The sequence below is a fragment of the Chiroxiphia lanceolata genome, chromosome 11 (genome assembly GCF_009829145.1).
Source record: "Chiroxiphia lanceolata isolate bChiLan1 chromosome 11, bChiLan1.pri, whole genome shotgun sequence".
Taxonomy (NCBI): Eukaryota; Metazoa; Chordata; class Aves; order Passeriformes; family Pipridae; genus Chiroxiphia; species Chiroxiphia lanceolata.
In genome coordinates this window covers 651,260-677,087 of record NC_045647.1, presented here as the reverse complement: position 1 = coordinate 677,087, position 25,828 = coordinate 651,260, and the positions used below count along the sequence as shown (strand labels likewise).

The following is a 25,828-nucleotide window of genomic DNA, read 5'->3' as shown; positions in this document are numbered from 1 at the left end:
CTCCTTCCCTGGCCAACTGCTGAGGAGGAAGAAGGATCCTCCAAACTGTTTTATGGCTCTTGTGTTCTTAATGACTGTGGAAAAGATCTCTGCACCTACCCTACTTCTCAGACTCCTTCCTCGGGTGACTGTTTGCTACTGCCAGAGATATAACACCAAGAAACCCAGAGGGGATAAACCCTCCTCATGTCTCACAGTAGAAAGGGCTTTACACAGGCTTTACACCACAGCTAATGCACCCAGCACACACCAGCTCCCAGCAAGGATCCCTGCTCGGACACGGCGTCCCGCTGTACCTGCACAGCCTGGCTACACACCTCTCTCAAACGAGTTCTTGATGTCGTTGACTTCCACCTGGGAGCCAGGGACTCTGAAGATGCCCTGCTGTTGGAGGCCTGGAAGAGAACAACACTTCAGGAGATTTTTGGAACTGCTGGGCAGTAGCTGCTGGTAAAAACAGCAGAACCCAGGAGTTTATGCACTGGAGAGGCTCAGAGCAAGTGGAGACAGTCCAATGTGAGTCACTGCTGCTCATATTCTCCAAGCAGGAGCCCCAGATCAAGGTGCTGAAAGGGCTCGTGTCCCGAGCAAACAATGTAACCTGGGTATGTGCTAATAAGACCTAAATATTGGCGACTCATCCAGTGCTGCATCACAGCCAACCTGACTGGAATTCTAAGCTGAGCCCACGGAGCAGGGGCTGCAGGCACCCCCAGGCTCTCTGCAGGACCTCACTGCTCACTCAAGTGCTTTGTTCCTGGGCAGAAGGTCTCTGTGGATGTCCTGAGCCAACTCACCGTACAGGTTGATGTAGCGGATGCAGCTCTCTACGACAAGTGGGATGGCCTGTCCCGAATCCTTCAGGAAAGGAAAGGAAAAAAAGGACAAAATTACTGGTTTATTGCTAACAAAGCACAGGAAAAGCATTAGAGATGGTAAAACCAGAAATCTGAAAATCAGTGCCGTGGAGTTAAGTAAGAACACAGGCAAGGAAAGGAGATGTTACAGACATGGAGCCACCAAAGAGCGCCGAGGATACTGTGTGCAGCCAATAACGTACAAAAAAGCTGTCACTAAAGGTGTGTGAAACACTGCTGCTCCCTGTCTGGCTCAGACAGGGGACTGCTGCAAGGATCACAGCTGTTCCATCCCAAAGGTGGAATGCTGAGCTGAAATAAAACTTGTGCTATACCTGGCTAAGGGAACAAGCTTCCAGTAACAGAGCTTACAACAGTATTTTCCACTGAAGGAAAGAGCCATTGTCAGCAGGTGCTAAAAAACCCAACAAGCACCACAGTGTATGAAATGTGCTTGGGTCTGAACCAGAGATGAGTTTTGGCTTTTATTTCAAAGCTGTTTCCCCCAGGTCCCTCGTGGTAGAGGCTCAGGGGAAACGTGGGCTGTCTGACAGCCTGAGTGGACACCTATTTCCCTTTGGGGCTCTGTTTGTTTTTCCAGCAGACCACAGTGGCATCTCTGGGCAAGTCCCTTCATCTCACAGACAGGCATCCAGTAAATACCTGATTCCTCATTCGTGCATTCCTCCTTCCTCTGAGCACACAAAAAAGCAGCAGAGTGGGAAAAAGAAAACAGATTAAGCAGGGATAAGTTCAGTTAGAGGTAAGCATCTCCTTCGGAGGCCATGAACGCTCAAATGCAACAGCAGCTTAGCAAGGGCCAACCCAGGCCTTTGGGATGTCCACCCTCCCTCCCAAACCCTTCAGCACACTGCACCCAGCTTGGCAACCTGCAGGGACAGCCTCTCAGATTTCCTCCCTCCTTGAACCTGTAGCATTCCCAGGAGCTCGAGGACAAGGCCAGGCAAGTTTCTGGGAGAGCTGCTCTACTGTAGGGACACCTGGCAGCCCTGGGGGCACTGGGTGACATGGGGACCACCCAGCAGCCACCCACAGCCCTGCTCCCTACAGGGCCATACATCCCAGGGGTTGGGCCATCCCCCGAGGGGTCTCTGATGGCAGGAACACCCCTTGGCTCAGATGGATTTCTAGAGCACATAATTTCTCCTCCGCAGTGCTCAACAGGCTAGGCTTTAATGAGCATTACTTTTTTATAAGCCAGTTTAAGTCAGGAGTAATCATAAGTCCTAAAGGGATTAGCAGCTTTGCCAGTAGGCCTGTACTCCCCATGCTGGGGTGCTGTGTACAGACACTGCCCTTGGGAATGTGGCTGAGCCTGAGGGAATAAACCAGAGCTGGACAATGCCTATTAGTCACCTAATCCAAGGGTTTGTCATTACTGCTTCCTACACTGTTTTCACTAAAGCTTTCTCCAGCACAGGGTTAAACACTGCAACTGGAACAGCATCGCTGCCTTCGGAAATCCTTCCCGCAGTCGTGCCATTCCTTTCCAGGAGGGGTGGGAGCAGCAGGGACACTCAGCCAGAACTGTCTCATACTGCACTTGGCCACCAGCCAGCCCTCACTGCTACCCTGGCACAGGGAGTGCACGAGGGGCAAGGGGAGCCATGAAGAGAAATCGTCACCGAGGCAGAGCCATGCTGACCACGCCGGCTGGGGCAGGTGGCCGGAGGGACCCCCGAGGACAGGACAGGACAGGACAGGAGAGCCACTGTTCCATTCCCAGCGTTCACAGACACTCCTGCCAGCCAGCGAGTACCTTAATGAACGTTTCCATATTGCCGTTAAAGAGTTTATGATTATAGACTGAGAGAGGCCTAGGTCTCCTCATTTTCTGTGGCTTAGGGGGAAGACATGGGGGCCTGGGAGAAAATGGAACAAAATAAGTCAACAAAACACCAACATAAATGCAATGACAGGGTGAGATCTCAAAGGTTATGACTGAGCCTAAGAAATCAAACAGCAAAATCTCTCTGTGAGGACCTGGCCTGTGGCTCCACGTGCCCTGCAGCCACTCACGCTGCTGTGTCCCACACTGCAAACTGAGGGCACTGGTGCTCAGCAAGATTTTAACACCCTCCTCCTTCCTCCACCCGTTCAGCATTCCCTCAGCCTGAAAAGGCACCAAGAGCAGCTAAGGATTTCAACCGGTTCCTTGATATATCCCATATAAACCACAGCTACCCCTGGAAAACGCTGAGGTCTTCCCGTTTGTTGCTAAAAATCTGCTAAAAATTGCTGGATCTCATTCTTCTCACAGAAGGAGGCCAGAAAGAGGACAATAGGAACACCTCCATCTTCCTGTGTCTAACTTCCATTTGGGAATCCCAAGGATGGGAATCCCCTTCCCCTTTGCTAGGGATTGAGGGGCCTGTCTGGGACAGGGACAGACCCTGAGACCCTGCTTGAGATCCAGTCAGGGTAACACCCATCACTGCTGGAAATGAGGCCAGGGAAACCTGTGACAGGTTTCAGTGCAGTGCTCAGGGCTTTGGAGGGCTGCTCTCATTAATGCTATTCCCAGTCTGATTCCTTCAGATAATGAGGGACATTCAGAGCCTAGACCCAGAAAAGGGAGAAAAGCACCACAAAATCCCAAATGGATTTGTGCCCTGCCCTTTGCCCCAGGCTGTACCGATGTCTGTAGGGGAAAGAACACAACTGCACACACCCAGAGCTGGGTGCTGGGAGCCCACATGCAGGAGCTCTCACAGGGCACTGCAGTGGACACGGACAATTTACACAGAGCTCGATGCAAAGGCGACAGTTGGGGTCTGCTGGTTCCTTAATCAGATGCCTCTAATTAAGCAACTCAACACTCCTACAGCTTCCAAACACTCCTCTGAGTGGCAGCTGAGGAGCAGGAGTGGCTGCTGCCTGTTGGAACACCAGGGGAGCACACCCCTGGAGCTGTGCCCTTAGCCCCTAGCCATGACTGCACACACACCCAGCCATGACTGCACACACACCTGACACCCAGCTCAGGGTGCAGGGGCAGCTCCCTGGGACCCGTGGCGGGGCAGTGCTGGTAGTGAGGGGCAGCTCCTCAGAGTGCTCCAGGGTAGGGACACACTGCACAGCCCCCACTCTCGGAAGGCCCCTCTTGTCCCGACAGCCCCTCTCTGTCCCGACAGCCCCTCTCTGTCCTGACAGCCCCTCTCTGTTCTCATGCCCTGATGCCACTGGGCCTGGCACCAGTGGCACAAGGAGCCTCCTTCCTGCCTGGCAAGGCAGCCCAGGCTGCACCATCTGCTCCACCATTCCTAACAGTGAATGGGGCTTTTTTTGTTTGTATTGTAAATTTTATTACACGCTGAAACAAGGTTGGAACAAGCTCACACAGAGAGAGGCTGTGCATGTTCTGGGCAGCTGTTTGGAGGCTTTGCTGACTCGTGTCTTGCTGTCAGAACACCAGTACACTCCTGGCAAGCCACTGGAACTCTGTGGAGATGTTTCATGAACTGGACATGGATCAAAGCCTCCTTCCTGTCGCATTCACCCCAGCACTATCTCCTGCTGTAGAGGGATGAAGCCTGTGATATGGGCACGCTCTGCACTCCCAGGCAAAGCAGCCAGAGCTGGGAGAGGCTTTCAGGGCCATATCAAAGTCCTCAAACCAAGAGGGATGGCAGGGAGTGGGTGGACACCCTCGTGTCGCCCTGCCTGAACACAACCTGATCTCAGCCACGCTCCAGGGCACGGCACTGTGCTGACATGGCACGTCCAGGCACATCAGAGCCAGCCAGCCAGAAACCACACTGCAGCAGAACCAAGGGCCTGCCCGTCACCCCCTCATCCAGGCACTCCAGGCCATGCAGCTGGGAAGCAGGATGTGGGGCATGGGGACCACCAGCCTGCCAGCACAGGGGCTGGAGCTGGAAACTCTGAACCCCACCAAGCTGCACCAGTAGCAAAGCAAACCCCTCTTCCCACAGCCCCCTCCTGCCAGCACCAGCCCTCCCCAGGAGCAGATGAAGGGGAAGAAAGTGCTCACCTGGTTGTTCCGCACTCAGCTCTTTCACCTGCAAGAAACACAAGTTCCCATCATCCCTCCACATCAGCCACCAGTGCAGGAGCAGTACAGCACACCTGAGCAGGTGCTCACACCCTCACTGCTGGTTCCTCCACCCCGAGGTGACAGCTTCTGACAGAAAGAAGCTGCATTTGGGGAGAGGAGGTGACCAGCTGTGCTACACAAGCCCCCATCACTAAAAGACAGATTAGAAAACCAAGACTCGGCCACGGGAGAGGGAAAGGGGCTGCAGTCCCCACCGACATCACTGTTTCCTTTGCCATGTGAAGCCCTCCCTGCCCATACCCAGCAGCACTACAGGCCCACAGCATGGGCTCTGGGGCACCAGCCAGGACTGGCTGAGCCCCAGCAGGAAGGGGACAGCCTGAGAAGGACTGGAGCCCCAGGGAGGCCAAGGGATCATCCAACTCCCGGGGGCCACGAACAGCACCCGAAAGCAGCCGAGTATTCGGTTCCCCAGTTTCTCCTGGCAGATAACAGCCCATCAATCAGCTATGAGCAGACTCTATCCTGGCTGTCAATATTCCCATTCCCTTTGTGTATTTTTAGTATTTGGATGTCATATAAATGCCAGCAGATCCCTGCTGATTAGATCTGTTCAATTTTTACAGTATTTGTCAATCCACTGAAAAAAAACAAACTAATTTCACATGCTGTTTGTGCCTCTCTCCCACGGCCAGGAAAGCTGAGTTATACTTCCTTTGCTAAGACACATAAAAGGAAGCATTTGGCTGCACATGCCTCCTTCCTGCTCTCCCTTGGCACCTGCAGAAAGCAAGCTGGCAGCCAATTCCTCACTGAAACAGCAAACAACTCCACATGAGTGGTTTGCAAATCCAGACTCCTTCCTAACAAGAATCAGCTCACACTGAAACACAGCATTTGGTATTTCTGGGCTAAATATTTGCTGAATGCCTACAGAGCAGAACAATCCCATGGCCTGGGAGAAGCTCAGAAAGCTTCATGTGAGGATCTTCCACAGCTGCTTCTGCACAGCTCTAGTGAAGGAAATGTCTGGCCCTGCATCTCCTTCCTGAGCACAGCAGTATGTGGCTCAGGGGTGAGAGACCAGGATGGTGACAATGAACCTCCCCCAGATTCTTTACCTCTTGCCCCAGTCCACAGGAACCTGAGTGCTGTATCCCAGCCCTGTGTACATGCCCTGGAGCCTCCCCTGTGCTCACACTTTGTGCCTGACTTGGCTCTGTGTTCACTGAGTGGAACACACCACAGGATATAATTAGAAGGTGGATTTTAAGGTTAAATAAATTTGGCAAAGAAAACATGTTTGGCAAAACAGCTGACAAAAATCTATTATTTATTTGTTTTACTCTGAGATGGAGTCCAATTCTTGTATTGTTAAAATAAGGCCATGGACCATTCGTGTGTTTTAATTTAAATATATTCTCTCCTGTTGGGAGAATCAGGACACCAACTCATCCCCATCTTCCTTACACTGGAAATAATTCAGTTGGTTTTGACTCTTTAAAGAGCTAAAATCTTCTCCCAGGGCTGTGGTGACATCCCCATTCCAGCAGTGGTGGGTTCCACCTGGAGCCACTCGCTGCCCTCTCAGAAGCCACTGTCCCTCTGCTGTGTGGAGCCTGTCTGTGTGCAGCTGCTCTGAACCACACTGTGAGATTATCTGGGGGAACAGAAGTCTCCTGCGGAAAAACTGGTTTAAAAGCAAGGATGTCCTTGCAGTTCTTGTTTAGGACAAGTCAAAAAACCCATGGCCGGGGACAAGGGGCCTGTTAAATCAGCAAGGGTGCTGCAAATGTGTGACACAGACACACAGCATCGAGGGCCAGGAAATACCTGTGTCAGGGCTGCAGTGAGGGCAGGAGAAGGGGGACAGGAGCCAGAGAGGCAGAGAATGGAAGTAGGTGGGAATCTCTGCTGCTGGAGAAGTAACTCAGCACTTCACTATCAGATTCAAAGAGATTTCTCTATGTGCACTCCCAAAGAAAGGTGGGAGGAGTAACATTCTAAGGAAATCATGATTTTTACATGTAGCTCTGGTGAGCAGCAGCAGCCAGGCACAGACCCATCAGTCACTCTGCAGAACACACAGAGGGGAGGCTGACAAGTGACACCTGGTTTAAACCTTCTCAAGAGATGGAAGCTCCTGCCCAGATCTGACCCCGACTCACCTTCTCCCAGAGTCTGCTTCAGCAGGTCGTGTTTAGCCTGCAGCTTTGTGATGAGGTTACTGCCATTCAGATACTCCTTAAATTTCTGTAATTACAAAACAAACAAGGTGGGTTAAGCAACACAGCCCATAACTGATGTTCACTGTTGCCTGGGGCCTGCTGGAGGGGGATTGGGCTGCCAGAGGGGGCTCAGGAGTCTGTCAGGCTCAGTCTGATCACTTCTCCCTGCTCCAGTCACTGGCCTGGTGATCTTATTTGCTCAGTCTCCTTGGTGCTGCACCTCCTGCCTGGGAATGCAGGGAGGGCCAGAGTTCAAAGCTGGTTTTCCTTTGTCATGCTTCTGGGAATGGCCTAGGAAATCAAAGAGGCTTTCCCTGCACTTCCAGTGCTTCATCTCTGTGCAAAAGCAATGCCGAGGAGAACTCCCAGAGCCTGAGCCCTCCCAGGGCAGGGACTGTCAGGTGCTCCCTGTCTGGGTGACACTATGCAGCACAACCTCCCCTCCCATTGTGAGGCTGTCAGACACTTGGGAACATTCCAGACCAGGGTATTATATAGGTAAGAGGAGCGAGGGAGGCAGATATGGAAAATGAAAGACAGAGAATGGGAAACATCAAATTTCTGCAAAAAGCATTAACATAATCCCAAGCACAACTCCAAATGAAAATTGCAATTGCCCCACCCCACCTCAATTTGCAATATTACTACTATTAAGAGAAACTAGAAGCTTTTCTACACATATGTAATGCATCACAAGATTCTGTTAACTGTAAGCTATGGCCCATGCTGAAATGAGGGTCACTCTGTTGAACTCATGGCTCTTCCTTGCATTTCAGGTACCAGAATGGAGACCTCAACTCTGCCTGGGAGTGCAGCACAGGAGCAGGGCAAGCACACACAGCCCCTCTCCTGGCACATACTCCACAGCCCAATGCCACACAGCCTGGCTCTCGTGGCTTCCTTGGGGTGCACGTGGCTTCAGTTCATCCACGGGCCAAGGGCAAATTTCAGCTGTGCAGGATAGAGAGGGAAGGCCTGGCTGATAGTTCACAGTCCTGAAGGCCTCTAGGAAGAGCCCCTGGAAGGTGACACACAGTCAGAGGCTGCACCCTGCTCTGAGCCTCTCCTACGGTGCTTGGTAAGTTTTTGGTCACAACTGGTCACTCCACTTGTTCCTTCAAAGAGAAGAATGAGGCAAATCCTGGGCTGTCAGTCCCTGTGCACTGCCCTGCCACTGAAATGCACTGAAATGCATTCCAGACCCAAATCTGAGAGAAGACAAGCACTTAAAGAGACTCAATTGGTTCTTGCTCTTCACTAACGAGCACTTAACTGGGCCTCAGCCCTGGCAATTAATGCTTTGTGTCCTGTAGGGCCTGAGCTGGGACTCACTGAGAAATAGAACATTTCTGTCTCCTGCTGGTTGGCTCTCCTCTTGGCGATGTTGATTTTGCTCATGTAGGTCTCCGACGCAGCTGATTTGACCGACTCAGTGGAGCGGCTGTGCTGGAAGGCATCTGAAACATCAAAATCTTCCACTGTCAGCATGTCCTGCAAGGTCTGCATTGTGGCATCCAGCGTTTTCCGTACCTATGGGAAACAGGACAGCATGGGTTTGAAGCAGACTGGCAAAGGGACACATCTTGAACCAAAGCAACCAAGAGAGCTCCTGAGCCCTTAGCTTGCACTGGCCGTGGTCTGTGGGCACTCCCAGCTCCGTTGCAGGAGGGTTCCACATCTGGAGCCCACCAGGAAACCCCCGGTGACGGGAGAAAGGCTCAGCAGTGCTGCCCGCGAGGCTGAATGCAAGATCCCTCTTACCTCTTCGTTCTCTATCTTGAGGGTGGCCAGTCGTGACTGCAGCTGGTGGTACCTCATCAGCAGCTCGGTCTGCACAGGCTGCTGGGCGCTCACCTGACACACCTGACACAGGAGACACTCCGTGGGTCACGCAGGCACCACACACACATTTGCATACCCACACAATTCCCTCCAGCCCCCACAAGCTCCTGGCAGCCTCCACGGAGGCAGCATCGCCCCATTTCCCATCAGCAGTGCCCTGGACCTGGTCCAGCACTGAGCATTTTCTACTCCTCACTCTGCCATCTCCCAATTACAGCAGGTAAATCAAAGCTCCGCTGTACAGATCTGTGGGGCAGAGAGAGCCAAACCACAGGCTCCCTAATTGGGAGAGACACGGAGCAATAGGCAGCCTGAAAGGAGAAACCCTAATGAGCCAAGAGTCTCATTAGGAAAGGAAACACGAACAGCAGTGTGTGAAGGCAGTACAGAGGGATAAAGAGTCCAGAACAATTTCACAGTGATAGTTCAGAGGAGGGGAGGTCAGGCCAGGCCCCTCTGCAGCCCCTCAGGTGAGCCCGTTACCTCATCCCCCATGTGCGGCTGGAACTCGAACTTGAGTGGCGGGCAGAAGACCTGGTTGCACATGTCCATGATGGTGTGCTTGTCGCTCCGTGCATCCAGGTTGTCCACAGCATTCTCAATGATGTCCAGGCCCTCGTGGCGGGAGGTTTCCAGGTTGTACTCGGCAGACAGGTACGTCCTGAAGGTCCGAGCAAGGCTGGCGTGGAATCCCAGATCACAGCACTGAGAGACACCAAGGGAGGGTCTGCTCACACAAACACTCCCAAACCATTTTCCAAAGTTCTCAAACACAGAGGGATGTTAAAGCAAAGTGGCACTGGACACCATGCCCTGCAGTGTGTGCACACCCTGCTCCCTCCCTGGGCAGCTGCCTGCCTCCCACCACAGAGCAGCTCCTCATGCATAACTGATCACTCTCATGTCTACCTTGAGGAAAATGATAAAACTCAGAGCTAATTGCTGCTAAAATACTGTACCTTAGACAAAAGCCTCATTTTAAACTCTCTCCTCACTGTAACTGAGTCTGGTATGTTAAATGTCACACCAGCACAGGGACTTGCTGCTCTGAATGCTCCATCAGAGCTGAGCAAGAAGCAGCTCCTGGCAGCCCTGTGCCAGTCCCCTCTGGAGCCTGACCCAGTACAGGGCTCCACAGGGCTCCAGGCCCACCAGCAGCGAGCAGGTAACCCCAGGAGGGGGGCAAGGACAGAACTGAAGCACCACCCAAAACCTGGAGGTCAACAGATGTCGTTCTGCAGGGAAAGGCAAGACAGAGGATGCTGGAAGCAGGAAGAACAGAACAGCAGCACCTCAGCCTGAGCCACGCTCGCAGGGCTGGAAGGAGAGCACAGTGCAACAGAAGGGCTGCAGTCCAAAACTGAAGCACATGTATTTCTGGGACATAAGAGAGGCTGGAGCTCCTGACAGAGGATGTAAAGTCAGATAACTACGGCAGAAACAGAGGGACCCTGTGAGAAACACCTCAAATACCTCCCACGGCCACAGCACCAAACTAACCACTGCCAGCAAATCACTCCTATCACATGAAAACTGCCATGGGACAATTTCTATTGCAGAAGTTAAGCTGCTTCACTGCCACACGGTGTAGTCCCACCACAAGCACTGCTGGAAGGACCAGCATGGCACAAAAGCTAAAGGAAAAAGGAGAAGGATTGCAGTGCAATTCCAGTGACCCAAATGAGCCCAACCTTTCTGCAGAACTCCCTGTTGGGAGCTGCCATTTCAAAGGCACCTTCTCCAGCTCTGGGGCACCCACAGGCACTACTGAACCAATGCAGAAAGGCACAGAAAGTGATTCTGCATTAGAATTTCAGTATTCACAGAATCACAGAATCAGTGAGGTTGGAAAACACCTCCAAGATGATCAAGTCCAATCTTTGATTAAACAACACCTTGTCAACCAGACCAGAGTACTGAGTGCCATGTCCAGGCTTTTACACTTCCAGGGATGGTGACTCCACCACCTCCCTTGGCAGCCTGTTCCAATGTCTGACAACCCTTCCTGAGAAGGCTCAAAGTGAAATCTGAAAACTCAGCTGGTGCCACAAGCAGCTCCAACCCAAGAAGCCGTCTTGTGCTCTGTGCTGATGTGAGGAGACACCGCTCAGCTCGGATCATGTCACGGCAGGGCCGTATTTGGTTCAGTCTCTGCTAAAAGCAGCATCAGCAAAGCCTCAGGGGGCTGATTCCCCATTTCCCCCACAGGTACCTGAGTGAACAGCCCTGTCCCCTTCTAGTCTTTAAAAGCTGTGAACCCCCCTGTGCAATAATGAGGAGTTTTGTAGAAACTATCGAATAGTCATAACCCTCCACTTCTCCTGCTTCTATTTAGCCTCTAATCCTGTTAGCTGAGAGCATAGGCAGTTATGGACTGGCACAGCCTTGCCTTAAAAAAAATAACAAACAATACAAAAAGGAGGAAAAGACAAATTTCCATTCACCACTTGGGGCAAAACCTCATCCTGTGCTGTCTCTCTCATGGGACAGTTTTAGCACGAACACCCGTACAACTATTGTACAGAAACCCTGGAGCCAGGACGATGCAGCCCAGGGGCTGCCAGGCAGACAGGGCAGGGACCAGGGCTGGGACCCTCATGCCAGCACCAGGGTAGGACCAGCTCTCCTGCCAAGACCAGCCGACCGCAATCCTGTGCCCCGGGAACGGGACCACGCTGTTCCCCAGCACCTCCCAGACCTCACCAGGGTTCTTCCACTCCCTGAAATCACAGCTACTTGGCTACAGAAAACAGTGCCAGGAGGAAACAGTGCCACTGTCTGAGGGTAGGAGTTCCCAAAGTACACAAAATGGATCCATTACAAAGGCAAATCACCAGATGCCACAGAACCCAAGGAGACGGGCTCAGGGCATTGACAGACGCTTTTGGGAAAAATTCCATGTGAAATCTTCCCTTTCCTTTGCTGCTGGACTCGCACTGAAGCCAGTGGTGACTTGCACTGCCCAGAAATCAGCTGCTCCTGAAAAGCAGGGCAGGCACTTCCTGCACACAGCACAGCTCTTGAAGTCCCTGGAGATCAGCACCGTGCTGGCTGCTTCACACACGGGTGCCCAGAGAAGAAAAGACAGAGCAGAGACTTCCACGCAATTCCCAGAGGAACACACAATGGGGAGGGCAGAAGAAAAAGAAAAAGACTTCAAACTGCTGCTCCCAGCCCCAGAACAAATGGCATTTTCTCAGCCCTCTCATCCCTTTGATGGCAAATAAATTAGAACCACAAATAATAATCCCCAGCCCTCCTGCAGTGCCTTTCATCTGCCGAGCTCAGAGCTCCCCAAGCATTAATTCATCACGTCTGGTAACACCCTGTGAGGGGTGGAAATATCCCAGTGTTCCACTTGAAAAACAAACCGGCTCCTGGAGCTCAGGCAAGCTGGGTTTGGCCAAAACACTGCAAAAGCAGCCAAATACATGTGTGCCTCCCAGCGCCCACCCCAGAGGCTGCACTGGGGGGCAGTTTTGGGCTCCAGAGAGAAGGAAATGCTTTCCCAGCTACTGATCCCTCTGCCTCATTTCCTCATGGGTTACACAGTGGTCTGTGGTCCAGAAACTTTGAGTCCCTCCGTTATTTGGGAGGCTGAACCTGCACACAACACAGCTCAGCCAGGCCCATGCTGAGGCCACCAGCACCAAGGCACCTCACCTAAGCAAGTGGCTATCCCAGAGTAACCCCTGAGCACCCACAGGTGCCTGTCAGTGACCACTTCACTCCCCAGGCAGAGCAGTAATGCCTCTGTCTCCACAGGACCCAGCACCACCTGCAAACAAACAGCCTACTCATTTCCTCTGCTCCTTCTTTTCCACATTTTTCTTTATGCTTTATTTAAAAAATATTCTGCATTGTTTTTAATTATATGCATAATATATAATAATATACACATATTATAATTTATATGCATATTATAATTTCTAGCCTCTACTCTCTTGATGTTGCTTCAAAACCCAGAGCTGTATTGTGAGGCAAGTAAATCACAGAATCCCAGACTGGTTTGAGTTGGGTGAGACCTTAGAGATTATCCAGTTCCACCCCCCTGCCACGGGCAGGAACACCTTCCACTAGCCCAGATTGCTCCAAGCCCAGCCCAACCAGGCCAGCAAAGCCAACTGAAGATTTCTGGCATAACTATTTTGACTGATGTTTCTGTTCCCTAACTTGACTCAGCTAATTTTTTCCAGGAACCAAACAATTTGGCAGTTATGTGTAACATTAAATTCCTCAGAGTTCCCCTCCTTTCCCCGCTTGTTCGTCTCGGATACAGCAAACACTATTCCATAGGGAAGCAAGCTGCTGCTCCAGAAGGACTCAAAGGAGGCTGCACACATTTTGGCAGATCAGCTTGTATGGCTGCTGACTGTTCCCTTCTCTCTGCTCAATCTGGCAATATCTTTCATGTGACCACTTCAAACTATCTTGCAGCCATTTCCCACAGAACTCCAGAGGGATGGATAAGCAGCTTTATCTCCACTTCACATACGTGGCCAAAGAGATTAACTTGGTCACACAGTTAATGACAGAAATGAGATGAGCCCAGGCGTTTAAACAGACACACGTGTCGTCCAAAGAAAAAGGCACCGTGGTGCACTGCCAGCCCCAGGCTAATTTGATCCATCTCTGTATTCTTTCCTTCCTTTCTAAAGGACAAAACAACGAGGCCACTGGAGACAGAGGCACAGACGGCTCCGCACCCCTTCACGGCTCCTCTGATGGGCTTTACAGTTCTCATTAAACCTCCCACCCTCTCCCGGAGCAGCTGGAACCCTCTGCCTCGCCAGGGCAGCGATCAGAGCACAGCTTTGTCACCAGTCACTGCTCCGTGGTGACGCCCAGGGCGTGAGCCATGACAAGGCTGTGCCTGATAGATGACACTGAGCCAGCTGGGATGGGGGAAGCGCTGCTGACTCGGCTGCTGCCAATTCTGTCCTGACGGTTTGGATTTGTGTGAAATCAGCTGCTGCACGAGGCCATTTGTGCTGGAGATGGAGGGCGTGGCAAGAGCCCCCTCTCCCCTCCCATGTCCAGAAAGAGCCTGGTGTATCCCTCACCATCCCGCAGGGACACAGGGAGGAGGAGCCGTGGGATCTGTAACTGCAGCGCAGGGACACCCACGATCCATCAGGGCACCTGCCGGGCCCCAAGCTCTGCTCTCCCATCCAGCCCCTTCTCACCCACACTCTTCCCACAGACCTGCTCCCTGCGTGGGCTCAGGTGTCCTACACAGATCCCCTTCAGCACTTGTGGGATCTGGTGGCTGAGACCCCACGACTGGGATCCCCTTCTGGAGCTGCTGAAACCCTTCTGGCCACACCCTTGCAAAATACACTGAATTTGTACAAAAGCCTGTTCAGATAAACTGCCCTTCCTCTGGGGATTTAGAACCAGGACACCCACGTGCAGCTCACACATCCAATATTTTGCTTCTTTAGTGAACAGAATTTACAACCTGGGGAATTTCCCTGCTCCGAGTTGGAGATGCTTTAGTGAAAGTCCCCAAAGGGATTCCTGGAGTGCAGGAGAAAAGCCATCTGCTGACTCCAGTGGAAGTGTCAGCGAGGAAATAAAGTTGGGAGGAATAATATAAACAGCCACAGCTAAAATGGAACTCAGCAACTTTCCAGGAAATCAAAGTCTCACAAACTCCATGAAAATAAGTCATTCTTGCTTTAAAATAAATAAACAAGAGAAAGAGAGAATATACACAGCAAAAGCAGAAAGCCCACAGATAAATGGTGTTCTCACACCTTGCCATTCAAATGTCTCCACAATCAAGTTCCTAGTTCTCTAACACATCTTAAATAATAAAGAGAACAAAAGGGACTAGTAAGAGTATTTTATCATATCTCAAAATCTCAAAGTCATCAGAGGTTTTGCATCAGACTTCATTAATTCTCAGAAGAGTAACTACATGTTAGTGGGTTAAGAAAGGAGATAAAAACTCCAGCACCTTTTTAAATTGTGCATTTAGGTAATGATGGTAACTCAGTGCTTGGAGCTCAGTTATTTATGTGCTCGCTGAGGCAGAATAAAGTGCATCGTGCAATCTACACACTGTGGGATGCCCGTTAAAGGAAGAAACCAGAACCTCTTCTCTGGGTGAATCCCTTATTTGAATCATCTCAAAGCAGTTTGTAGGAGTCACCAACACATTCACATTCAGTTCCTGTCATCCCCATGAAACCTGCCTTCAGCAGTTCCTGCCCTGAGGCTCTTCCCTGCAAGGAGCACTGGGATAAAGCTCCCAAGGCACCTTCCCCAGCCAGGACAGCACTTCCACACGTACTGAACTGCCACCAAAGTTATCAAGTAGTAGAAAGAAAAAACCTTCTGTTTCAGCACCAAAACCAAAGCTGTCTGACCTTGGCAAGTTTCTGTCTCAAATACAGACCAACTGATGGGCTCACCTGGCTCATCCCAAGACAGATCTGAGTTACAGCACACCTTCAGCCCCAGTTAAGTGTACTTGAAAGACCCCCTGACACCCCCTCACCGCAGTTAGGGGCCCAGCCAGGCTGGGGGGCACAGGGGAGGGAGCACTCACGTCGATGAGGTCGGACACGTCGTGGATGTAGTACTTGCTGACGGCGGCGTTGGTGGCTGCCAGGTTCAGCAGGTAGTCGTTCCTGGCTTTAGTACACTTCAGCTTGTTTTCAGAATACTTGGCTTGTCTCTGGAAAAGCAAAGCAGAGTCAGAGCACAAACAGGATGGTATTGGCACAGCTTCTCCTGCCATGGGGCCCCACAGCACCCTGCAGACTGGGTGTGATGAGGGAACTAATAAAATTTGGTATTTGGGACAAAACAGGGATCTTGCCAGGGTGAAGATCCCATGTGAACATCCCTGGCAGAGCCAGTCAGCCACCACAAGTGTGTCCTGCTCAGAGGTACCTGGAGCCCCTGAGCACAGCTGCTGCTGCTGCTCCTTCAGCTGCACCTTCGTGGGGGTTTTGGCATCAATCAAAATCAGAGGGACAGATTTCCCCTGCAGAAATACTGACATATGTTTGGACTTGCTCCAGATGTGCGCAGCTGTATCAAAGTGGAATCTGGCCTAGAGGCCCAAGCAACACAATTTAGAACAGGACCCAGAATTCAAAACTCTGTAGGAAAGCAGATGTGCTCCAGATCCGGGACATCTGTTGAGGCAGATCCCCGCTCCAAAGGCTGAGTCAAAAGATTAACCCTTCCAAGAACTGCACTGCTATACGTGTCCCAGGGCTGGGTCAGCCTGTGAGCAAATGCAGCATGGCTGGGGAAGCTATTGCTTCTTCTTCAAAATTAACACAAAAACTGCAGTTGTGGAGATCCTGAGGCCAGGGAGATTTGCTGAGGCTGGAATGGTGTGAAGTGTTTTGCCTAGCAAAGCCATCTAAATCCTGCACTTTCCCTCCCAGACAGCCCACAGAGGAAGAACACTGGTATTTTATAGATCGACCCTTTTTTTGCTGTCAGGAGTCTGTGACTGAGGGAACGCTGGGGCTGCTGTTCACTTTTAAAAGCACTTTTTTTAAAGAATCAGTCATGGACAAACCCCAGCTCCTCAGAGCTGGACAGCCCAAGGCACTGCCCTCCTCAATGCAGCCTCCAGGATCCCAGCTGACACAGCCAAGCCCCCAGCAAGCCCCACCTCAAGAGCTGCTGGAGGAGCTGCTCCCACGACCCCTGCCTGCCCTGTGCTCCATGAGCCATTGCCCCCAGGCCCCTCCAGCCACCCGTCTCTGCCCTCCCCTGGAGAGCCAGCCGGGAAGGTGTCACTGGTGGCCACATGGCTCCTGTGTAGGTCCCCAACCCCTCCAATGCTTGGTGTCCCTTGTCCTTGTTGGACCAGCCTGACTTTGGATCAATTCCTTGACAGGAGCTGTTCCTGGCACTTCTCCATGGTCAGGTGCAGGAAAGAGACTCCTGATGGACTCCTCAGGCTGCCCTCCAGCAGAACATGCACACGAGTCAACGTCCTCCTTAATCCCTTCCCATGGGTACAGCAATGGCTGCATGGACATGGACAGGGCTGGAGCCAACACCCTGCCCACAAAGAGCCCTGACACCAGCCAGGCTTCTCCACTCCTTCCCTCTCACCCACCTTCTCTTTCATCTTCTCAATCTTCTTGACGGAGCTGCGCCGCTGAGGTCGGTCCTCGTGCCGCAGCAGGTTCACGCTGATATCCCCTGACTTGTTGAACTGCTTCTCCTCCTGCTTCTCCGCCTCCTTCAGCTTGCTCTCGGCGCTGATGCTCTCTGCGTGGTACATGTGGTAGGTCTTCATCACCTGCAGACACAGGAGGTCGTGAGCTGCCTGCCGTGGCCACAGGAGCACCAGAGCAGTGCAGAGGGGCTGTGGAGGCCACTATGGCACTAAGGAGCAAGACAGGGAGGGAAGGCCTGTGAGATTAACCCCATCCCCAGCTCTACTTCCAGCAGCTCCAAGTTGGTGTAAGAACCACGATCCAGCTCGGTCCTGCTGTGGGGACAGGCTGAGAAATGCCCCCAGCACACACCTGCAGTCAAAGCACACTGTGTGTCTGCCAACAGGGAAACAAGGAATAACCTCCAGTGCTTTGCAGCTGGGACAAGGGTCTCCATGACAAGTGACTGTGAGGAGGCCACAGTCACCCTGAACTCCCTTTTGACCCAACACATCTGTTCCTCCACTTGGACTTGCTAAGACATCACACAGCCCCTGCTCCACCACCCTGACAGCAGGACCATCCAGAAGTGGAGGAGCTGCAATTCCCAAACAAAAATGGGGTTTGTCCCCTGTCACCACCTCATCCTTCTCTTGCTGCCGCCAGCAGGCACAGGCAGCACCGGTGGGTGCAGCAGCACTGTGTCCTTCACATTCCAGATCCAGGAGGGATGATGCTGATCCACTGCCAGGAACACTCTCTGCAGGTAAAACTTCCACCCTTCCAGCTTTCCCTTTCAGATACAAGGGCCCAAAGGGCACACTGGGATCATTTTAACAAAGCTGGCAAGAGAAACCCAACTGCTCCTCTCTCTTTATGCCTTCAGTCACACTGTCCCCTTCCATCATCTCCCTCTGGGATGTGGATGGTTTATCTCACATTGCCTTGACACAGCCTGTGGGGCCCGACTGCTCGCTGGGATCAGCCTCAGCAGGGCTGGGACTCACTGGGATGGGCTGGGATATGCTGGGATGGGCTGGGACACCCTGGGATGGGCTGCCTGAGGCTCATGGGTTAAGACAGAGCAGGAACCCACAAAGGCAGAGTAATTTTACACAAGGTTTAATGAAGAAAACACAGAGTTTTCCTCAGCTGTGGCTGCCAGCAGGACCCAGGAGTGTTTGACTTGGACTAGGTCAGGCTGAGCCGCATGATCCCTCCTCCTGCCAAGCACAAACCTCGGCTGAAACGGGCTCCAAATGCCGCATGGGAGCCACACAGGATGTGCCACCACGGGGAGATGTGACTGCAGGCAATGGCAAGGGACAGTGAGCAAAGTCTCCTGCCCTGGCCCTGAGCTACTTCATTGCAAAACCCTGCAAATTATAATGCACGTTCCAGCCATGTATTGCAAACTGCAGTTTCTGCAGCCAATGTCACAGGACACACGTAAAACAGACAATTCCCGGGATTTTCCCAAGGAGAACAATCAGAGGGCTTCTCTGAGCCCTCCTTATCCTCACCATCTCCATCTTTTTATAAAACACTCAGAGGAAAGTGAAAAAGCAAAATGTGTACATCAGGGCATCAGGCAGTAACAGGAGAGGTTTCTGCAGCACCCAGAGAGGCCCAGACACAACATGACAGAGAAGCCCAGTGAATAACAGGGATCCAAATTGCAGGACTTTTGTGAAATCTAAAGGCTATGGGACTGTTACCCAACCATAAACAGCTCACTGTGCACCTCACCAGCTGCCCTGGTCACGCTCGGAAATTCAGGGAATATTTTTGTGTACTATGTGCCTCGATTTTGGCTGGGGCCAACCTGCACTGCAGCAATCGGCCCCCGATCCGCAATTCCCTCGCGCTGTCTCGGTGCCTGCAGTCGAGTCACACTGTCCTGCCTTGCACTGCTGTGTCACAAAGACAAACTGCCACAGCTGCGGCCCGGGAAGCTTTCCTGCAAATCAGTTAATTAGCTGCAGCGGAGGAGGAAAAATATGTTCCAATGTTCATTAGTTATTTAACAACACGAGCTGTGTTTGCCATATTAATTACATGTTCTGGATAAAGGCTGTTGCCAAAATAGCAGCCATAAATGGCACCGTTGGCTGTATTCAGCTGCAAGGGCTTTGTCCTTCTGAACAGCTCATCCCCGAGGTTCTGACCCAGCAGAGGAGCCAGAGCAAGAACAGGGTGACTGTGTCAGGCGCAGGCTCAGGCCCATGAACATCCAGCCTGTACAGGCTCCAACTTGGTACCTGTCTGCTGCAGTCTGTAAGCAGGAACCAAAAGGATGAAGCTGGTTTTAATTCACAGCTGAACTGTTTCTGTGCAAAACCATTCACAAGCATCTCCACTTCAGAACAAAAGTCATCTGCTTCCTTTTTGATTGAAGTCAGCATGGGTTGGGTTCGGTTCTTTCCATACAGAGTCCGCAGGGTGACTTGCATCAGAACAGCAACAAGGCTGAGCTAAAATCAATTTGGTTGCTTTGGCTTAAGTTTGAGACAGTGAATGCCTGAGAAACCTGTAAAAAATTATAGTTTCTGCCCAGTGCACAGAATTCCCCTCAGAGAGGCTTAAAAAGCAGCTGGGCCAGGGCATGGATGTGCTGCAGTTAAAGACCTGGCCAGAGATGAGAGAAGTGACTTCCCTGTGCTGAGAGCAGACAAGTGACGTTTCTCAAGCAGCATCCTGGTGTCCTGTGAGCCGGGTCCTTATCCTGTCTGGTTTCATCAGCAGTCACAGTTCTCGTGGGCACCCAACGTGCTGCACTGACCACACTGACAGCAGCTCAGTCCCAAAGGTGCCCCCAGCCACCCCCAGCACCCCAAGCCAGGGGTGCAGCCAGGCCTGTTTTACCTGGTGGCTCAAGGACAGATCTCTTTGACCAGCACCAGACTTGAGGTGACCCTGTTTGCCCCACAGGCCCTAATTTTTCTTCATGCTTTCACTTCATCATCGTTTCTGAAGTGTGTCCCCTTCCTGCTCCTTCCCGGTTGGATGACACAATTGGTTTGTTATCTTAGCAGCAAGCAAACACAAAGCTCCTTCAGCTGTTCCAGTTTCACCATTCAAACCAGTTTGCTTCACCATTCAAACCCATTCTGCTCAGCACATGGAAAAAAGCAGTGAATGGGAGAAATCTCAGTGAGGACAAGTTTAGCCCCAGACTCGGCAGGAGCACAATTTCCCTCTCTGCTCCTCCTTGACCACTGCTCACACTTTGGACCTCAGCACATCGACCCCCCTGCTGACCCCAGCATGTCCCTCGGGTGATGCCCCTGCCCTGTGTCCAGGTCCAGAGCACACTGGCCTGCAGGTATTAAGGTCAGCCCAGCCCTTGTTAGTCTTTCCTTGTATTGCACCTGTCAAGATGCTGTTGTAATTAATCTTAATTAGTCACCACCCCTTGAGCTTGTGACACTCAACCATCAACAACACACTCCCAAATCTCACACAGGCTTTTTAATCCGATCTGCTGTCCACCCACACTGCAGGGCTCACAACAACCAAATCCTTCAACAGCCATTGCAAGAACAAGCCTGTTAAGAGAAGATTTATGGCAGAAATTTCAAATACGATCCTTCATGCTCTGTTGTTTAGGCCTGTTTTTCAAAAAGATGGAATGGAATGATTGTTTAGGAATAAACCTGTTGCAGTGTTATTTATATACCAGTAACAGATACAACCAAAGAAAGTAAATATATTGTCTCAGTTGTTCAACGCAAGACAGACTTTATATTGCTTTGTTGCTCCTAAATCACAAGTAAAATATTTTTTTTTAAAAAAGCAGTTGCTACAGGGCAAGAGACAGAAGTAACACAAAGAATTTTACTGTCCTGCTATGAAAACTTGCTTTTGAAGAGCCAATTCCTGACTAACAGTGCACGATCTCACCAGGAGGCACAGACAGCTCCACAGCCAAAGTGCTCCTCAGAGCAGGAGACGGAGCTGAGCATCCATGAGCTAAACGAGCTAAACACTTTCTGCCTTCCACAGCAGAAGGTCATGTTCATCCATCCCCCCCAGGCCAGGACTCACAGGAGCAGGGCAGGTGTCAGCAACAACAAGCACGGCCAGCTCAGAGCCACCCGTGCCTGGAAATCACCAACCAAGGCACTGAGAGGGGCCCGAAGGCAACGCGGTGCAGGAGCCGCAGAGGGGAGTGTGACGGACACAGGGATCACACAGATCCTGCCCAGACAGCCCCAGGGATGCTGAAGGGAAGCAGCCCTGCTCGTTGGAGCTCTGTGGAATGTTCCAGACGGAACGGGCCGTGTGTGCCGCGGGATGGCCGGGACAGAGCCCCCTGAGCCACCCCAGGGCTGGACACACACTCTGCTCCAACGAGCGGCACCGCCCGCGCTGCCAGCCAGGCACGGGCACCCCTCACTGCTGGGCATGGGCTCACTGCTGGGCATGGGCTCACTGCTGGGCATGGGCTCACTGCTGGGCACCCCCTCACTGCTCACCGTGTACAGCTCATTGGTGACTTTCAGGAGTTCTTCATGCATCTGCAGGCCAATCTCCTTACTCTGCAAGACAAAAAGAAAGAAGCATTGAGACTCTGTTCTGCCCAAAACACGCAGTTCTGAAAGGAAAAGATACTTTGGAGGGATTATAACTGAACACACAGTAAAGCCTTGTTCTGTCTCAGAACTGCTGCATTTTCATTTGAGGTTGATGTTTGCCCATGGATCACCCAACATGGGTTTCAGAGACCACAAGGAAGAACATCAATCAATTTTACTTATTTATCCTGCAATAGGGATCAATCTAAAATTACAGGCAATACTGCTTTGCCCTTCCACTGGCAGAATTTATCTCCAGCCCACAGACAACTCCCCCTGTGGGTCTAACACGTAACACCCTCCCCTCGTTTGGGGTCTGGTTTCACATCGAGACTGGCAGAGTGCAAAAAGCTGGGCCCGCTCTACAGCCAGGGGTGTTTTAGAGCTTGACTTTGCCTATTTTTCAACAAAACCTGCCTTAGTGCATGTGGGTGAGTGGCTGCTGCATTCTCCAACTGAGCAGGCTGCGTGTTAGTGCTGCATGAACTCCCCTGTATAACTTACATCATCCAATAACCACTTGGGTACACAGATCCCTTAGATTGGCTTTCTCCAGTCCCACAGCATCACCTGTCAACCTGTCTTGATCTGACGAGACAAGTTAAACACACTTGCTGCTAGACTTGCAATTTCCAGCCAACACTGCTATTTCAGAAGGAGGACTATCAGGGCTCCCCAGCCCCAGCATCCCAGATTTAGATGATCCTTGGCCATTACTCACCCTTCCCAGCTTGTCCTCAGTAGCTCATTTTCACTATTCTGACCTGAGTGAATGAAAGTATCTCTGAAAAGGGACATTTTATTACAAAATAGCTACACCACAGTTATATAATAAAGTTTCCAGTTTCACAACTAAAGCAGCCAAAGTTCAGCCAGCTGAGGAGATGCTTACTGCCAGTGAGTAACTCCTGGCATCCTCCTTTCTGCTGAAATCCCATTATCAGTCTGTGTTTTCCCTTTCCTTGCCAGGCAGGATGAAGCAGATGCAGTCATCAACCTCACAAAGCACGGACATGGCACTTCTCAGAGAGGCCACAGCGTGGGGAGCTGCCCAGCATTGGAGCCTGGCTGCAGATCAAGCCACCTCCTCCCGCACCCCCGCGTCTGGAGCTGCTGGGGGTGTGCTCACACTGCTTCCCTGCCTCCCTGTAATTACACCCCAAATCTCCACAGTGAATCCTCTAGCCTAGGGAACACTTATTATAGCTTGAAGATGTGTTTAAACTAAGTATAGACACTCCCCTCCTCCCTCCCTAAAACACCACCAAACCAAACCCAAGCAGCTTCTTTCAGATTTCCTCAAATAACTCCAGGCAGTTTTGTACACACAGGAAGGGAAAACAACATCCCATCAGGCTGAGTGGTGAGAGAGGCCCACAACACAGAGAGGTCCTTTCAGCCAACGGGACAACCCACATCCTCGTGAAGTTTAACCTTAGATTATTAAAAGTGGGAATCAAAGCAAAGCCTGAAATAAAGAATCTAAAGAGTCAAAGTCCCTCGGATCCATGATCATCCAGTAACCACAGTGTATCCGTGAGCTAGCCCTGGGGTATCTGGGACAGTGCCATCCTCAGCAGTGTGACTGATGCCACTGCTCCCACTCCCACGGGCACGGGGTGCCAGGATGATGCCAGGGACCAGGAGGTGCTCACTGCCCACAGTCATCTTGGACCCTCATCTGGACCGAATCTCAGTCCCCATCTCCTACCCACTGACACCGGTGGTCACCAGCGCTCTCAGAAGTCTCACTGAGGCTTGCTAATACCAAGAGAGCTGTGACAGATCTGCATCTCCCCCAGACACAGCACCAACATGTCTGGGGACCTTCTCACTCTCTACAACTCCCTGACATGAGGTTGAAGCCAGGTGAGGGTCAGGCTCTGTTCCAAGGTAACAAGAGCCAGGACAAGAGGAAATAGCTTCAAGTTGCACCAGGGGAGGTTTAGATTGAATATTAGGGAAAACTTCTTCCCTGAAAGGGCTGCCCAGCCCTGGCACAGCTGCCCAGGGCAGTGGTGGAGTCACCATTCCTGGAGGGATGTAAAAGCCACGTGGATGTGGCTCCTGGGGATGTGGGTTAATGGTGGGCTGGGCAGTGCTGGGGGAACAGCTGGACCTGGCAGTCTCAGAGGGCTTTTCCAACTCGAATGATTCTGTGATTCCAATACAAGTTATTTCAGTCAGGGTCTACAAACAGGGGTCTCAGAGCCTAGAGCCTGCAGGAGCTGAGTCACACACAGCCCCTCCAGCCATTCCTGCTTCCACAAGTCACTGCCCAGTCCCCAAACCAAGGCTTCCCAAAGCCAGTAGAGGACAGGATGGGCTGGTGGCAGGAGCCATGGCCCAAGCTCAGCTGCAGCTCCTGCCTATGCCCTGGATTTCCTGCATGGTGCACGGCAAGGCCACAAAGCTGTAATTTCCAAACCCAATTTTAGACTCCTAAATAGAGCAACACAAACTGGCTCAGTGTGTCCACTGAGCCACACTGACATGGGGGACCATGGGTAGGAACCATGTTTAAAGAGCCATTTGCTTATAGACACTATAAACCAACACCCAGAATCCTGTTGCAGGAGACCAAAGGCTCTCTGGTATTGTCAGGAGTCTTCCAGCATCCAAGAGAGCAGTGTCCAGCCTGGGGATGCTGGAGCCTCTTCCAACCACAGGCAAGTGAGCAGCTGAAGGACTTGCCACTTCTCTGAGCCTGCTGCCTGCCCTTTCTCTAAGGGAGAAATTACACATATGTGCTTACAGGAGTCAACACCAAAACATCATTCCAGTTACCTGGGACCATCTGCAAAACCCAAACTCCAATTTAGCTGCTTCCTTTATGCCTCCAATTCCTCTGAAAACACAGCTCCTCACTGGGACAGCAATGGCTAGGTTAGCAGTTTATTAAAATTCCTGCCACTGCCAACAAAGTAACAGGAAGCAGCAGCATGGATGACTGGCAGTGGAGGATGCTTATTCTACAAAGACAAGAGTTCCCACCCAGACAGACACCACTTCTTCACCCAGAATCCATCCTGGACACCACAGCATGGAATTAAATTTACTGTCATGGCACGGAATTAAATCCCCCACTGGGGACTAACGCAGCATCATTACTTTGGACATAGTGATGCTCTGTCTCAAATCTACAATTTCCTGTATTCTGTACTTGGAAGAAGCTTTAAACTTCCTTCCTTCCACCACAGCGAGAGGTAAGAGGGGAGAAAACACCTGCCTGGCCATGGGTCCCTCAGCCCGGGTTTGGCTCTGCCAGGAGATTTCGTGGTGACAGAGACTCACCCTGACAGCAGATTGAGCCAGCTCTCCACAGGGACACAGCATCCCCATTTATCACTGCCTATTAGCAACATCAACACCCTCACCGTGATCATTGCCTCCTGCACCAGGAATGTGACTCACACTGGAAGCTCCAGGGAAACTTGCCCAATTGAGTTTTCTTCCTCTGCTTTGCTCCCAGAGCAGTTTGGGCTGGAAGGGTTCCTGGCCAGTCGCAGTGAGAGGCGAGTCAGAGCCAACGCCAGACTGTCGGCGGAGGGGCAGAACACTTGGGTGGAGAGGAACAAACTGCAGTGCCCCAATTTACTGAGGGACAACACCCCAGCTCATCCAGGGCAGCTGAGGGAGCAGCAGCTCAGCACCCTGCATCTTTCTTGGCACATTACCATGGCACTGAGCAATTGCTCCTCAGTTATGCTCCCCCTGTACCTCAGCAGTCCCTCCCTGCTGCTTTGCTGGGATTGTTTACATTTACATAATGAATGCAGGAAACACAAAACCTCCCAGTTCCTCGTGTCCCCACAGCATGTCACAGCCCGTTAATAAACTCTAGGTGGGGGGAATTAAAAGTGACATCTCTGGAAAAAAATGTTACCCTAATTTACCATCAAAGAACCATCTCCAGCACACCCAGCAGCTGAACCACAACTGCGGGTGCTTTAACCCTTCCTGAGCCAGATCATCTGCCAGCAGCCCCGTGGGCACGGCCTCCCCAGAGAAGCACTTCGAGCACTTTACTCAGCACAGAACCAGATCAGAGAGAACACTGAAAGATCCCTCCTCTGACCAACCTTGTACACTGCAAGGCTGGAGAGATGTCTTCAAAATCCATTTACCAGGATGTTCCTATTCCCAC

General features: G+C 51.6%; 1 protein-coding gene across 2 annotated transcripts in view; it reads right to left on the bottom strand.

Annotated features, from left to right (window-relative positions):
• The window catches only part of SRGAP3 (SLIT-ROBO Rho GTPase activating protein 3), an 84,341-nt gene that overhangs the window by 13,670 nt on the left and 44,843 nt on the right, over positions 1-25,828 (bottom strand). Inside the window, exons 4-14 of one of the 2 annotated variants that reach the window (XM_032698809.1) lie at positions 21,583-21,645; positions 17,062-17,247; positions 15,523-15,651; positions 9,450-9,671; positions 8,886-8,987; positions 8,457-8,654; positions 7,065-7,149; positions 4,873-4,900; positions 2,638-2,740; positions 798-858; positions 318-395 (exon numbers count right to left, since the gene is read on the bottom strand). In XM_032698809.1, coding sequence (XP_032554700.1) covers positions 318-395; positions 798-858; positions 2,638-2,740; positions 4,873-4,900; positions 7,065-7,149; positions 8,457-8,654; positions 8,886-8,987; positions 9,450-9,671; positions 15,523-15,651; positions 17,062-17,247; positions 21,583-21,645 — 1,255 coding nt within the window. Of the gene's footprint in view, positions 1-317; positions 396-797; positions 859-1,520; positions 1,552-2,637; positions 2,741-4,872; positions 4,901-7,064; positions 7,150-8,456; positions 8,655-8,885; positions 8,988-9,449; positions 9,672-15,522; positions 15,652-17,061; positions 17,248-21,582; positions 21,646-25,828 lie in introns of both variants that reach the window. The other variant, XM_032698810.1, reaches the window with a different exon arrangement.